Source organism: Lytechinus variegatus, chromosome 1, assembly GCF_018143015.1.
Source record: "Lytechinus variegatus isolate NC3 chromosome 1, Lvar_3.0, whole genome shotgun sequence".
In the NCBI taxonomy this organism is placed as follows: Eukaryota; Metazoa; Echinodermata; class Echinoidea; order Temnopleuroida; family Toxopneustidae; genus Lytechinus; species Lytechinus variegatus.
Window position 1 is genome coordinate 6,082,580 of NC_054740.1, and position 16,452 is coordinate 6,099,031.

The window sequence follows — 16,452 nt, forward strand, 5'->3', positions numbered from 1 at the left end:
GTTTGAGGGCCGGCGGTTCGTGAGAATCGCTAGAGGCACCTCGGTGTGTTGGATGGCCGGTGTCTGCTTGATCCGCTCGGTTGGTAGTACCGTCGGCAGAAGCAGGCAAGCCTGGGGGTAAAAACCTGCAGTGCTGAAGGGCACTCTGGAGTAGCTTGAGAAGCTGAGAGGCCTGGCCATCAAAAGAATCAGAGGACAGACCGCCCGACGGAGCGGGGCTTACGTCTGTGGTTCTCCTCTTCTTCTTTTCTTCTTCTTCGGTTGCTCCGGCGCCGGGGCGGAAGAAGGGACAAGAGGCTGGACTGCGCCTGTCTTCCTCTCCTTAGCTCTCCCACGGGGAGAGCTAGCCGAGCGAGAGGAGGCGTCGGCCGAATCTGACGGCGTCAGATTGAATTGAGAGTCCGGTCGGACTCAGGTGCCTCTTCCGACTAGGGGCTGGTAGCCCTTTGCCGACGCTCCCTGAAGGGGTCTTACACGGCATCAAGCCTAGTCTTTGCCGGGTGGAGAGACCCGTGCTCTCCCCCCGGACTTTAGGTGACCCGATGGCCGGTGGGTCTGACAGCCCTAGAGGAGTCGCCGTTTTCTGTACTAGTGCGACGCTCCCCGATAAGGTTCAGGTTCCGGGACGGAAGCCTTGGCCATCACCGTGCGGGCACGTGGTCGCAAATCCACGGTTCCACCCTTATTAAGCGGGGCACGTGAACGCGCGTCCACGGTTCCACCCCTTTGAGAGCCCACGGGGCTCTGACTCTGTTCTCGCTATCTATACTACCTGTGGTGGGGGATAAGACCCCGGTGTCGGGCCCCGAAACAGCAGTCGCCTGAGGCTCTTCAGGAAGAGAGTCCGAAAGGCTCATTATTGCCGTAGGGTGATCTAGTAGTAAGATAAAAAAAACAGAGAAGAAGCAAGGGGGTAGGGGGGGTAATAAACCCCAACCCAGAAGTCAAGGACCTCAAAAAGCGGACTTTTGAGAATCAAAAACGGATCTCACAAGGATGATACAAAGTAAAATCCCAGAACAAAGGAAACAGTAATAATTAAAGAATTATTATGAGACACTGTCTGTTAGAAAAATTAATTAATTATTTGATTACCACAACAAGAAGCTGCTTCCGCCAAAATTCTGAAAAGAAGGAAGGGGGGAAGCATCTAAAAAGAAGAAAACACAAAGTTTTTTTGTTTTTTTTGTGTCCACCTGTTCAAAAGAAAAAATAATTTTTCTTGAGGTGAGGATCAGCTAAGGAAAAAAAAGGAAACAAGATTCCCTTTCTTTTTTTTTCTTTTTTTTTAAACAAAAGTTTAAGAAAAAAAATTATAAGTCCGGAGACCGGCAGCTGACCTGAAAAGGAAGGGGGGAAAAACAAAAATATCTTTCCCGAGAAGGAAGGCCGAGCCAAAGGCGACGAACGCTGACAGGAGACGGCTTCCTAAAAAAATTTCTAAGTATTCTTGTGAAGAAAAGAAAAAAATTTTAGGACAAGGTCAGAAAAAAAAATTTCTTTTTTTTTTTAATTAATCGAATAATTAATTTATTATTCGATTAATTTTTAAAAAAATTTATTAATAAATTCAATTAATAAATAGAACAAAGGATTGATTGAAACAAAAGAACAATCAACTAACTCGAAACAAGAGACAAAGAACTTGAAACGAGGCTGAAATACGACGCTCCTGACGTCCTACAGAACCTATCTGTGGAGAAATAATTCAATTAAATTCACGACGAGTCGTATAAATGAAGAAGTCAGTGAATAAAAAAGAATTAAAAAGGAGCGAAGAGAACGCGCGCAGCTATGGGGCGGAGAAGTGAAGACAACCCGCCTGTTGAGAAACGTATCTTAAAAAAAAAAAACTCACGAAGAGGAACAAGAAACGTGAAATAAATATCACGGAAGCTCCGCGCGACGGGATAATCTTACAACAATCTTAGATGAGAGAAAATAAGATTGAAATAAGGGAAGAATTGCACAATAACGTATCCACACGGAAAACAGAATTGCAATTTTGAGTGTACTTAGCTTGCGCCTGAACTCGACCGCAGGCGAAAGTAAAAGAGGAAATGGACGCCAAATTGCGCGATGATCTTGGGATAGTGCGTTGATAGGGAGATGCAGCGCGCGCGCAGGAAAAGTTGTGTACTCTATATTCGGCACGCAGGTTCATTGTAATGAACTAGCAAATCAAATGGGTATATCCCAGTTATTGATAGTAAATTACGTGTTTAGGGTGCTTTTCGAGACCCCATGGTCGCGCATGGTATTCACTCGTGAATGGAAGTGCCCCCCACCCCCCCCCCCCCCCGGATGACTTCCTGCGACCAAGGTGATGAATCATAACAACCGCTTCATGGGACGTGATAAGAAGAGTCATGAGAGCAAGTATCCCACCACCGCCACCACGACAATAAAGGAATGACACTTCACTCAATAGTTGTATAATTGTACCTTGATTTATTAGGCAGCTCATCACTTCAACCGGGGTGCTACAAGGGGCGAATTACCGTCGTTGCATTAACCCTAAAAAAGACTTGGGGGGGCTGATTCAGCCCCCCCCCCCCCCTTATGATCTTGGCTGTCGATCGCGCGATCTCGACGAAAATTGGCACGCGCATTACCTATGGCATTATCTACTGAATTATAATATCAAATTCTGCGAAAAAATCTCATGTCTCATTAATTATGCTATTTTATGTGTAAAATCATAAGTTTCCTCTAATTAATAAAAGAATGCCCCTAAAATGCTAATTTTTGTTTCACAAACTCTAGATAGGCATCTCATCAATTTTTTTTTTAATTTCAACATCACATTTATTTTCTTATGTATTCTATTGCTTTCTAAATTTCTTAAGTATTTCTTTGTTTTTCGACAGGTTTTTTATTGTTTTTTCAATGGAAATTGTCGGGGACTTAATCTTGACCATAAAAAAGATAAGATTAATTATTTTAAGCAGTAGAAGGAAAAATAATTATACATTTATTAATTTTGGCTAAAAACACTATTTGCATTGGATTTGTACACAAATTCACGTTTTTGAGTAATTTTGGGTCTGCATGCACCTACAAAATGTTGTGTAATTTCGGAACTGCATACCGGGGGTCACAATTTTGGTCTCAAAAGTTGCGCGAGACATGAAAGTAAAAAGTCGGTGAGCGACACGGTCAAAAAATATCAAGCAGCGTAATTGCGAAAAATGTCGAGGGGGGCTGAATCAGCCCCCCAGTCTTTTTAGGGTTAACGCTAAAACTAATCCACCACAAGGTGGCGCTATAACACAAACATTGGCACAGTTTAAATATCATTATTGGCTAGTCACACGAATGACTATGTGATGGTGATGCTACAAGAAGGTCAGATGTTAGACCTGATTCTGATGTCCCCTCCCCCCTTTCATTTTATGATAATTAACATAATTTTTAAAGGTCAAGTCCACCTCAGAAATTTGAATCAATAGAGAAAAATCAGACAAGCACAATGCTGAAGAATTCATCAAAAAAGGATGTAAAATAAGAAAGTTATGACATTTCAAAGTTTCGCTTATTTTTAACAAAATAGTTATATGAACGAGCCATTTACATCCAAATGAGAGAGTCGATGATGTCACTCACTCACTATTTCTTTTGTTTTTTATTGTTTTAATTATACAATACAATAACGGCATGCCAACATTTGAAAGTGAAAAAAACGGAGTCCTAATCGCACAGCAAAAATTTTATCTGCTCGCTGGCGTGACTCCCGCACTTTCTTAACACATGTTTAGAATTCTCATTCAACAAAATTTAACAAAACAATAAAAAACGCATGTTTAACATGGGTGCAGTTGTGGGTGAGTGTGTTAGTCACAACTTTAATTCCGGTTGGTAAAGATAAATCTACATAAAAAATCACAATAATGAACGGTTAGCATACTTGCTCATCTCATACAAGTACATAGAGATCTCTTTCCTTTACAATTCCACGACTGCATCACAGAATTGCGATATCCCTATTGAAAATATAGGTATTAGAAATTGCACATGGCATGGACTATAACAGCCCCCTAAAACAAAACTAATGAAGTGAAATGCACTGAAAACAGAGTGCTCCATTGATTGATCTGAATTTTGAGAAAGGAAAAATCTGTGTTTAGCGGAAAAGTTGGCAGGCCTGTGAATGTGACGATGCTACTGAGTTATTTATTAACCCTAAACTGAAATTTTCTGCGATCATTCCGCCGCACAAAATTTTGACTAAGCCACTCACAGAGTTTACACTTTCAAGTCTTGCGCATCTTTTGAGACCAAATTTGCGACGCCCGGGTACGCAGTTCTGAAATTACGCAACATTTCGTAAGTGCATGTCAGACAAAAAATTGTTCCAAAACATGATTTTGTGTACAAAGTCCACGCAAATTGAGTTTTCTCATCTTATTCATAAAGATATCATTATTTTTGCTTTAAACAGCTGAAACCAATTGAATTAGGCATAATTATGCTTCAAAAAGGTTGTGCAATAAATCTGGTGAAAAAACAAAGAAAAACAAAAGGTTGAAAAACAGAGAAATACATGAGAAATTAATAAAACAATGAAATACATAAGATATTGATTTCCAAACTGATTTTTTTTCAATTGCGATTGTTAAGAATGCTACAAAAAATATTTTTACCAAAAATTAGCATTGTACGAGCATTATTTAGTGAATTAGAGCAAAAAGTATGATTTATGCATAAATTAGCATAATTAATTCATTTGAAATAAAATCTCATTATTTTGGAAAATTTAACCATACAGCCTTGTAGATTACATCGCACACTATCAGCATGCAAATTTTTGCGGCGCTCGCACGTTCGGCGGCCGAGATATCAGGGGGGGGTTGAATCAACCCCCCTCCCCAGCCACAGAGCAGCCAAAAGCCCGGCCTAGTAGGGTTAAACCATAAAATACCGCATATAAGCGTTAAATTTTCTTTATCTTTGGGTCTGGGCTTGGATAATAAATGAAAATAAATCCAAGGATCTGTGAAGTCTTTGATATAAAGTATGAAAAGCAGCAGACCAAGTATGGAACCCTGAGGAACACCAAAATTAATATTTCTGTTGTGACAAATCGTTTCCAATGCAACCATACTGGTGGTGTTCAAGTAAATTAATTATTACTGAACCATTCTAAAACAATACCTCTTATACCATAATGTGACAGTTTATACAAAATAATTCTATGGTCTATCATATCAAACACTAGAAAAATCAAAGGACATTCTTCTTGTGTGTGAACCCAGGTCAAAAAAGTTTTCTACCTTTTCGATAAGAGACAAGATACATGTAGCATGTGATGTAGCATGACTACCAGAAGGAACCCTTAAACTATGAATGACATACTGCTGTCACACTAGATAGTCCAGATGGTACTAAAAGACTGGCCAAATTCACATAAGAAAATCCTTGGCTTCAACTAGACACTGTGTTGCGTGATACTTCTTAAGCATTTCCTTCCATCTCTGATGGCATCGTAGCAGGTACTGGGTACCTGAAGTAAGGAAGTTTGAAAGAATAAAAGAATGTGTCAATTATATCATAGTAAGATATACCAACAAAATATATCTCATAGAAAAAATGAATTGACAGATCTAGATTTTAACAAGTGGAATGCCTCTGGCCGTCTCACCTGCATCACGCGGTTCAATATAGCAGCAGTGCTGACTTTGAATACTACTCTAACTCGCACAAGATGTTCAGTGATACTTGATTACTCTTATGTACAAGTTTCATGAATCAGATCCATAAACTTTCAAAGTTTTGATGGTAATTCAACAGATACACCCAATTCGGCCAAAGTTCATTGACCTTTGACCTTGGTCATGTGACCTGAAACGCGCACAGGATGTTCAGTGATATTTGATTACTCATATGTCCAAGTTTAATGAACTAGACTAATAAACTTTCAAAGTTATGATGGTAATTCAACAGATATCCCCAATTCGGCCAAAGTTCATTGACCCTAAATGACCTTTGACCTTGGTCATGTGACGTGAAACTCATGCAGGATGTTCAGTGATACTTGATTAACCTTATGTCCAAGTTTCATGAACTAGGTCCATGACATTTCAAAAACTTAACCTCAGGTTAAGATTTCGATGTTGATTCCTCCAACATGGTCTAAGTTCATTGACCCTAAATGACCTTTGACCTTGGTCATGTGACATGAAACTTTAATAGGATGTTCAGTAATACTTGATTAACCTTATGGCCAAGTTTCATGAACTAGGTCCATATACTTTCTAAGTTATGATGTCACTTCAAAAACTTAACCTCAGGTTAAGATTTGATGTTGACGCCGCCGCCGTCGGAAAAGCGGCGCCTATAGTCTCACTCTGCTTCGCAGGTGAGACAAAAACAGAATAAAGCAGATTATGGCATGATAGATTGGTGCAAAAATAGCAAGAATTGTTCAGATTATGGTAAAAGCATGGAATTTGGCAGACAGGTAAAGAAAATAGTGCTGACCATTTTTAGCAGGGGGTGCCAACCTGACCTCTTCTCGTATAGCAACAGTTCCTAGGTAAAGGCCTGGTCACACCGCCCGAGCGTTGTTGGAGCGGTCGTGGAGCGGTAGGGAAAGAGGGTCGAATTTCGCTGACAAAATTAGGGGAAAAAATCAAAAACAAAAATCGAAAACAAAATAAAAACTATCGAAGTTGAAAATGGTGAACGGTAGCGAGCGGTGATGATTTTTTCTCTCCGCTCTACGACCGCTCCAACAACGCTCGGGCGGTGTGACCAGGCCTTTACATATTTACCTTAGCAACCACCATTTTTGGGGTGTTATCTACATTTCAAAACTGTATTTTGACTTCTCAGCTCCCATTTTACAATCACATATTGAGAAAGATTCTGACCATGTATAGAAACAGTTGCTTAGCAGTAAGCAACACATTTTCCATAGCAACTATAGATATTACTTATTTCATTTCTTTAATTTTTCATTTTCAACAATCATTTACAAATAGATTTTTTACATACATCTTGATATTATTATAATAAAAACAAGAATGCAGCCTCTGATTACATATTCGAATGCCCAATGTAAACAAAACACAAATACAACATGGTAGAAATTTGAGCATAAATCCATTTAAATGTTTAGTTCAAACAAGGTAAAAGCAATTTTGTGTCTCGCCCACTTATGAAATATCATGATTTGTAAGGGCACGCAAGAGGATCATATCGAAACTTCATTGTGAAATGACTGGGATGGAATAACACTTGTCATAAGAGCCTTGCACGTAAACTTTAATGTTGACCTGAAAATGACCTTTGACCTTACCATGTGACCTCCGACTGCAGCATAACATGCAGGTCGCCTAAATACATCTACCATCCAAATTTAGTTGAAAAGCGACTTACGGTTGCGGAGTTAAGAGACTTGCATATAAACTTTAACATTGACATGAAAATGATCTTTGACCTTACCATGTGACCTCCGACTGCAGCATAACATGCACGTCTCCCAAGTCCATCTACCATCCAAGTTTGGTTGAAAAACGACATACGGTTGCGGAGTTAGGTGTCATAATAGAGTCTTGCATGTAAACTTTAACGTTGACCTGAAAATAACCTTTGACCTTACCATATGACCTCAGACTGCAGCATAAAATGCAGGTCTCCCAAGTCCATCTACCATCCAAGTTTGGTTTAAAAGCGACTTAAGGTTGCGGAGTTAAAGTCTTGCATGTAAACTTTAACGTTGACCTGAAAATAACCTTTGACCTTACCATGTGACCTCAGACTGCAGCATAACATGCAGGTCCCCCAAGTCCATCTACCATCCAAGTTTGGTTGAAAAGCAACATACGGTTGCGGAGTTAGGTGTCATAAGAGAGTCTTGCATGTAAACTTTAACGTTGACCTGAAAATGACCTTTGACCTTATCATGTGACCTTCGACTGCAGCATAACATGCAGGTCCCCCAAGTCCATCTACCATCCAAGTTTGGTTGAAAAGCGACATACGGTTGCGGAGTTAGGTGTCATAAGAGAGTCTTGCATGTAAACTTTAACGTTGACCTGAAAATGACCTTTGACCTAATGTGACCTTCGACTGCAGCATAACATGCAGGTCCCCAAGTCCATCTACCATCCAAGTTTGGTTGAAAAGCGACATACGGTTGCGGAGCTAGGTGTCATAAGAGAGTCTTGCATGTAAACTTTAACCCTAATTCTCCGGGGGGGGGGGGGGCCATAATGGCCCCCCCCCTCAACAATTTTCGCGATATATCTGCTGCGCGAAATTTTTTCACCTCGCAGCTCACTGACTTTTTACATTCAAGTCTCGCGCAAATTTTGAGACCAAAGTTGTGACGCCCGGGTACGCGGTTACGACATTACGCAACATTATGCAAGTGCATGTCAGACCCAAAATTGCTCATAAACGTGATTTCATGTACAAATCCAATGCAAATTGCATATTTAGCCAAAATTCATAAATGTATCATTATTTCTACTTTTACTGATTAAACTTAATTAATTTTGCCTTGTTTATGATCAGAATTATGTCTGAAACAATTTCCATTGAAAAAACAATAAAAAACAAAGAAATACATAAGAAATTCATAAAACAATAAAATACATAAGAAATTTATTTCCAAACCAAAGTTTTTTTGAATTACGATTGTTAAGAATGCTACAAAGAAAATTTTTAACAAAAATTAGCATTCAAGGAGCTTTATTTAGTGAATTAGACCAAAAAGTATGATTTATGCATAAATTAGCATAATTAATTCATATAAAATAAAATCTCATTATTTTGGAAAATTTTACCATACAGCCTTGTAGATTACATCGCACACTACCAGCGTGCAAATTTTTGCATCGCTCGCGCGAACGGCGGCCGAGATCTTAAGGGGGGGCCATAATGGCCCCCCCGGAATGACAAGAATCAAAATACCCCGGGAGATTTAGGGTTAACGTTGACCTGAAAATGACCTTTGACCTTACCATATGACCTCAGACTGCAGCATATCATGCAGGTCCCCCAAGTCCATCTACCATCCAAGTTTGTTTGAAAAGCGACTTTAATACGTTGTGGAGTCAGGTGTCATAAGAGAGTCTTGCATGTAAACTTTAACGTTGACCTGAAAATGACCTTTGACCTTATCATGTGACCTTCGACTGCAGCATAACATGCAGGTCCCCCAAGTCCATTTACCATCCAAGTTTGGTTGAAAAGCGACTTACGGTTGCGGAGGTAAGAGTCTTGCATGTAAACTTTAACATTGACCTGAAAATGACCTTTGACCTTACCATGTGACCTCAGACTGCAGCATAACATGCAGGTCCCCCAAGTCCATCTAACATCCAAGTTTGGTTGAAAAACGACATACGGTTGCGGAGTTAGGTGTCATAAGAGAGTCTTGCATGTAAACTTTAACGTTGACCTGAAAATGACCTTTGACCTTACCATATGACCTCAGACTGCAGCATAACATGCAGGTCCCCCAAGTCCATCTACCATCCAAGTTTGGTTGAAAAGCGACTTACGGTTGCGGAGTTAAAGTCTTGCATGTAAACTTTAACGTTGACCTGAAAATGACCTTTGACCTTACCATGTGACCTCAGACTGCAGCATAACATGCCGGTCCCCCAAGTCCATCCACCATCCAAGTTAAGTTGAAAAGCGACTTATGGTTGTGGAGTTATGTGTCATTACAGGTTTGTGACGGACGGACGACATTTGGATCCCTAAGTCTCGCCTTCACCTCAGGTGGGCGAGACAAAAAAGCACTCACAGCGAATATTACGGATCAACAGGAAAACAAAAAATATCATAAGTCATAGTTCGTAATGCTGAGTATATATTATATGAAAAATGTTAATGTATGAGTGATGAAGAGTTAATTAACCTAAGGAGTTTCTTGGAGAAACTTTTTTTACTTAAATTTAAAAGAATTTAGGCTTGGGGAATCTTTGATAGTATTATCAAGTATTATCAATACAACATCTGGATATAATGGTTGAATGAAAGTGGTTAGAAAATTGGTCAAAGTATGACTCTGGAGTGAAAAAAAATATGCCAGATACCTAAAAAGTTCAGAGACACTCCAAATAATTATAATGCCTGCATAGTAGGCATAATCTTATCTAGGTAACAAACCTAATTTCGATAGACATAATTTTACTATTTTTGCATACTTTTTACTCACACATGACAAAGCTAACACACAGACAAAAATCATAAGTGGGCTATTGAATGTGCATATAAGATCTCTCTTGTTATGAAACTGAAACAGGGTATTGTAGTGGATGTAGCATGGAACACTCGGAAAAACATACTAAAACTAATCGCTACCAATTAAATGACAACCTTCTTGGGAAGTAATGGCATACTTGCCAACATTTGAAATCTAAAAAGAGGGACAAATTTGGCCGGGCGGCCCCCTGGACCCCCGGCTGGCCGGGGGTTCAGGGGGCCGCTTAGCTTAGGCTCCCGACTTGGTTCAGGGGCAGCGCCCCAATTGGGGCCTCAAGGGGGCGTTGCCCCCTTGAGGCTGAAAGAAAAATAGCACTATGGAGGGCCATTAGATGCTTAAAATGATACCAGAATCACATAATATATATATTAATAGACACTCTACACACATGCCCCAGTTCTGTAGTTCAGTATCCATGATCTTGAAAATATTCTCCCCTGTTGATCTGTCAGAGCACTGTTGCAGTGACAAAAGTTTACATGCTACCTGACCAATATTATCGTCATAAGTTTTCAGGAGTATTGGGTACAGTTTCACGGCTCCTTGATCGGTACTGCCATCTGTAGTCTGTAAGGCTGATGCTTGACTTTACTGACCAAAGCTTTCGCATAGCTGTCTGCTAGGGTACAAAGGATGTTACTTGTTTTTGTCCGAGCAGCACTGTAACCCTTAGCAATTTTTGAGTCGGGAAAAACTTGTCTGATTCTGAACAAATCACCATGATCACCAGCATGCCATGGACATGGTCAGAAACATCAATGTTATGTTCCACGAACTTCCACCAAAAAATCAGTAAATCTTACCTCGGCTCCAATGACAGAGGTATCCTCTTTGGACATAAAGGAAGATATTTTGGACATGCGAGTCGCATCGAGATCCGCCTTTTCATTGTCGATGTGTTTTTTCTTCTCAGCGTGTCTTCTTATATCATTAGCTCCTCCACTTGAGTCGAGATTTCAATTTTATGTCCTGCCGGCAACACATGCAAAATGCAAATTCAACGCCTTTCGTGCTTGGCTTTATGACATGAAATCGTTGTTTGTACTCCCCTTTAAATTTCTGCAACCGTTTTCCACTCACTTTGATCAAATCCTCTCTAGTTTTGCGAAATAATCCCGTTAAATCCACGATCGTCGCATACCCCATAAACAGCTCAGCAAGCGTTAATACATGTCCCACATATAGAGATCGGTGCTGTGCATACATGCGTTGTGCACAAGTACATGGGCACTCCGCATCGCATGCAAACAAACCACGTTTTCGCAGTCTAGTCAGTCGCATGTGTACACTGGTCACTTAGCGGAAAATCGACTTGGGAGAGCGATCGAAACTTGACATACCGTACACATGACCGTACATGTACCATCGGTCAGTGTCGTTGGTGGGTCTGAACATTACGTGTATCGATAGCTCAAACCCGGAAGTCATAGACAATACTGTACATTTCGTAATATTGAACACGCGCAAACACTTTTTTCTCTTGTTTTCTTTATTGATTTTTTTTTGTCTAGGCTCAAAAATCGGAACATTCCGATTTTTCTGCTCTACAAAATTTTAAAAACGGGACAATTCCGATAAAAACGGGACAGTTGGCAAGTATGTAATGGTAAGTAATGCATATGCACTTGTCAGCAAAATTTTGATATCATATTGACTGAATTGAATATATATATGTACAGTAGACCTGAAACGGCCTCAAGAATCATTTCCTGTATATGCAGTGTATATCATGTGCGGTAAACCTGAAACAGCTCAAGCATCATTGTCTGTATGTATGTTGCTCCTTTTTTATTTGATTATAATGCTGGACAGTTACATGAAAGTCATTTATTTTGCAATAGTTTCTATCTACATAATGAAGAAAAAAAATACATAATGTACAATTGTGCAGTTTCCAGTAGTTTGGGACTTTGTGTACAATTCTAGCGAATGAATAGAACATGCATTTTATGTGTCGCACATGCCTTAACGGAGTTGGGCATATATCTAGTCCAAAATTTAGGTTAAGACTGTCTGGACTGATTATAAGTAGGGAAAAGCAAAACCACTGTGCAGCATGCATTATGCATGACAAAGAATATTAGAGGCAACAGGGGAATACATCAAGAAAGTTACAGCCATCATCTTCGCTATAACAATGATTGTTCGTCAATCAGAGTGTAAGAGACATTTCTCCTCATAAGGACATTATATAAGGTGATAGTGCAATCAGCAAATATATTTTGGAGGTATATGCCGGGGTTTTGTGGCCGAGCATGGATCACATCCAGTCATCCCTGGGGCCTTTAGCAGAAAAAATGCATTTAAACGCAAGTCCCAAACACGGGTGCTTTATTAGCTGAAAGTGAAGTTGCGCAAGATTTTGTTAGTTGCGTTAGATCACAACTCTTTCTGCAACGGGCCCCAAATATCACAAGTGCATCACATACTTAGGTGACAAATTCAGCAGCGCAAATATAGTACATCCTGCAAGATCTTTCAAGTAATGATCCATGAAGCTGCAGGATTCCAGCCGAAACACCTACAATCGGAACTGACTGGTCAAAATCAACTTCTGCGAGATCTTTTAAGTCATGATAGATCCCGGAGCAGCAGGATTCAGGCCAACAAGCCTGGAAACAGAACTAATGGCTGGTCCAAATCAACTCTTAGGAGATCTTTCATGTGATGATAAATCCTAGAGCTGAAGGATTGATCCAGGTCAAAGCACCTACAACGGACATGTCCAAATCAACTTCTGCAGGATCAAGTCATGATAGATCAATCATATAGCTACAGGATCCGGCCAACATGCCTAGAAACTGAACTGATCTGTCAAAATCAACTCTAGCAGGATCTTTCACGTCATGATAGATCACAGAGCTGCAGGATTGATCCATGTCTAAACACCTGGAGACGGAATAGACATGTCAAAATCAACTCCTGCATTTGGCATTAGGTCTGGAAACTATACCAATAACATGGAACCCATAGACATCGTCTTTGGAAATATGAACCATATCATGAGGTAGTTTAATTTGTGCAAGATTTTATGCTTTCAACATCTATCAATAATCTTACCATAAGACCTTGAACAATTGGTTGCTGCAGAAAACATGTTACATGTACTTACATCATCTGGTATTTTGCATGGGCGTGTATACATGGTATAATTGTTCCTGGGTTGTTGTGATTAATGTATTAATGCTTTTATAGAAAAGATATGGTTCATACAAATTATGATCATGAAGAAATACCCTTTAAGAATTGGTTACTGTGGAAAAAAGGTTACCTAGCAACCGTTGCTATGGTGCTTATTAGGTCTACCTAAGGAAAAATTCATCACATGAGGAATCTATGGGCCAGAAGTAATGTCTGAGCTTTTCTGAGTAAATCATTGATCATATTCATTTGAACAAGGATAAACAATTTGCTGCTATGGAAAATGGTCCCTTAGCAGCCGTTGCTATGAATAAATGGATTAAAACTGTTGTGATACAAAGGGACATGCTTTAGGTTGAAATTCATGCAGGACATCACTCATGAAAATGTTACTTAAGCCCAATAAAGCTCAGTAACTAAGGTAAATATGTTACCTAGCAACCGTTGCTATATTGGGCAAATTCACGTTGGCACCCCCCTGCTTAAAGTGTTTATAATAACTTTCTCTACCTCTGTGCCAATTTTCATGCTTTTATCATTTTTAAAAAATGTTTTCACCACTCACCTGGACTATCAGTGCTGCAAGATCACAATTTGTTATTTAAAAGAAAGGCAATGAGACTAGGTGATTAGCAAACCACAAGTCTCATCTGATTTCGCAATCAATAAAATATGCATTATGATATTTTGACTCCTAGATGACCTTTGACATTATCATCCTCATGATCACACAGTGTATTACCCAAGGATTATTTGTAACAAGTGTAAACACAAATGATGCAGAAATAAATAAATGAGAACAAGTTGTGAAAAACTTGATATTTTGACCCTTATATGACATTTGACCCCATCATCCTCAACAGAACACATCATTTGAAACAAATGTTATCGAAATTGGGTGACACAACATTTGCTCCTGCTAAAACGTTGTCTAAGACACATAGGCCCGTATTCTGAAGCTGGGTTTAACTTAGACTCGGGTTTAAAGTTGTAGTTTAAGTATGGCGAGCCAATTGTCACATAAATCACTAACAGTAGTGACATCATACTTCAGCTCATTTGGCTCTTAAATCATTCATACCCTAAACCCGACTTTAGAATACGGGCCATAGGGTTAACCCTAAATAGACTGGGCTATTTCGACGCCTATGATCTCGGCCGTCGATCGCGCGATCGCGACGAAAATTGGCACACGAGTCACCCATGGCATTATCTACAAAACTATAACATCAAATTCTGCAAAAAATCTCATGTCTCATTAATTATGCTAATTTATGCGTAAAATAATAAGTTTGCTCTAATTAATAAAATAATGCCCCTGAAATGCTAATTTTTGTTTCACATACGCTAGATAGGCATCTGATCAAATTGATTTTTAAAAAAATTCAAAATCACATTTATTTTCTTATGTATTCTATTGTTTTCTAAATTTCTTATGTATTTCTTTATTTTTCGACTTTTTGTTTTTAATTGTTTTTTCAATGGAAATTGTCGGGGACTTTATTTTGACCATAAACAAGATAAAATTAATTGATTTTAAGCAGTAAAAGGAAAAATAATGATACATTTATGAATTTTGGTTAAGCACACTATTTGCATTGGATTTGTACACAAATTCACGTTTTTGAGTAATTTTGGGTCTGCATGCACTTACGAAATGCTGCATAATTTTGGAACCGCATACACAATTTTGGTCTCAAAAGTTGCGCGAGACTTGAACAGAATGCTCAGTAGTGAGCATATTATTTACTAACAAGCTATACTTACCTATACCATCTCATCAAATTGCTATTCGTTACCCTGACTCGAATAGCCACCGGTAAAAAACTCCCCGAAAGAGGCTAACTGCAATCAGGTAGCCTGGGAAACCCGTCACGGGACGAGACCCATAAAACCCCCTCGCCACATATAAGCCTCCTCTTTCGTTGCCAAGGAGGGGCGAGGTCTGCTGGGAGGACGGGTGGGGAGCTATAGGTAAGTATAGCTTGTTAGTAAATAATATGCTCACTACTGAGCATTCTGATTTACTACACTGCGCTATACTTACCTATACCATCTCATCAAATTGCTAGAATAGCACGGAAAAACTGGAGGAGGGGCAGAAACGAGACCCTTTCCAGACAAGTAAGCATAACAATGATAAAGAAACTGATTTACTATAAAATGGAGTAGTCTCCCAACTGGAGAAGCTACTCTTGTAATAAAGGGATAAGAATCATCAACCACGTTAATGAAATATATCAACTGGAAATAGCCTAGGAAAAATTAGGACAAGACAAGAACCGCCAAGGCAAAACCTGTGTCTTGGCTATTACATCAAATAAGTAATAAGATACAAAGGTATTGAATAGGTCCAATAGGATGCCTGGAGGATCTCCTCCAAAGAGGTACCCTGAAAAGCGCCCAAGATGCTGCTATGCCCCGTGAATCGTGGGCTCTAAAGGATCCTGATAAAATGGCATTTTCTCCATCTGACCTGATCCCCTGCACTAACCTTCGAGAAATTGTAATTGGATTAACAGGGCTGTGAGGTTCTATTGAACTAATGAACAGTTGGTGGGAAGTGCGAATGTACTTTAATTTATCCACAATGTGCTGCACTCGACCCAGGTGAGGTGAATGGGTACCCGGTAGGATTTTTCCTTGAACGCTTTAGCGCCTATTAATATGGCGGCTCAGCTACAGCCGGGGTAATAATATGATACCAATTATCAAAGCGCAGTAGAGTATATGCACATAGTAGCTGCACTATATAAATGGACCTATTATTATTATTAATCAATGTACCACTTTAAGGCACGTACGGGACAACATAACCTATTTTCGGAAACTGACGAGAGACTGTAAAATCACATTGGACTCCAGGACTTGAACCTGGGACTCCAAGGACGCTAGTCAAGTGCGTTATCCATTCAGCCATGATATCCCCCTAATGGTTGGAAGAACATCACAGGATTTAAGTGTTTCTTTTTCTTAGCTAGGAAATCAGGTCTAGGGATCAAGCGGACTCTGTCCTTCTCCCAACGAAAATGACCCGGTCTCACCGTGGTGCATGAAGCAAACTACGTCTTTAGACTTGAAGCTATAGT

At 39.6% G+C, this 16,452-nt stretch overlaps 1 protein-coding gene across 4 annotated transcripts in view; it reads right to left on the bottom strand.

Moving 5' to 3' along the window:
• Positions 1–4,747: 4,747 nt before the first annotated feature.
• The window catches only part of LOC121414569 (helicase with zinc finger domain 2-like), a 147,270-nt gene continuing 135,565 nt past the window's right edge, over positions 4,748–16,452 (bottom strand). For 3 of the 4 annotated variants that reach the window (XM_041607789.1, XM_041607775.1, XM_041607881.1), the window contains one exon: positions 4,748–5,503. In XM_041607789.1, the coding sequence (XP_041463723.1) occupies positions 5,403–5,503 (101 nt within the window). In that variant the 3' untranslated portion in view covers positions 4,748–5,402. Of the gene's footprint in view, positions 5,504–6,480; positions 6,610–16,452 lie in introns of all 4 variants that reach the window. The other variant, XR_005969913.1, reaches the window with a different exon arrangement.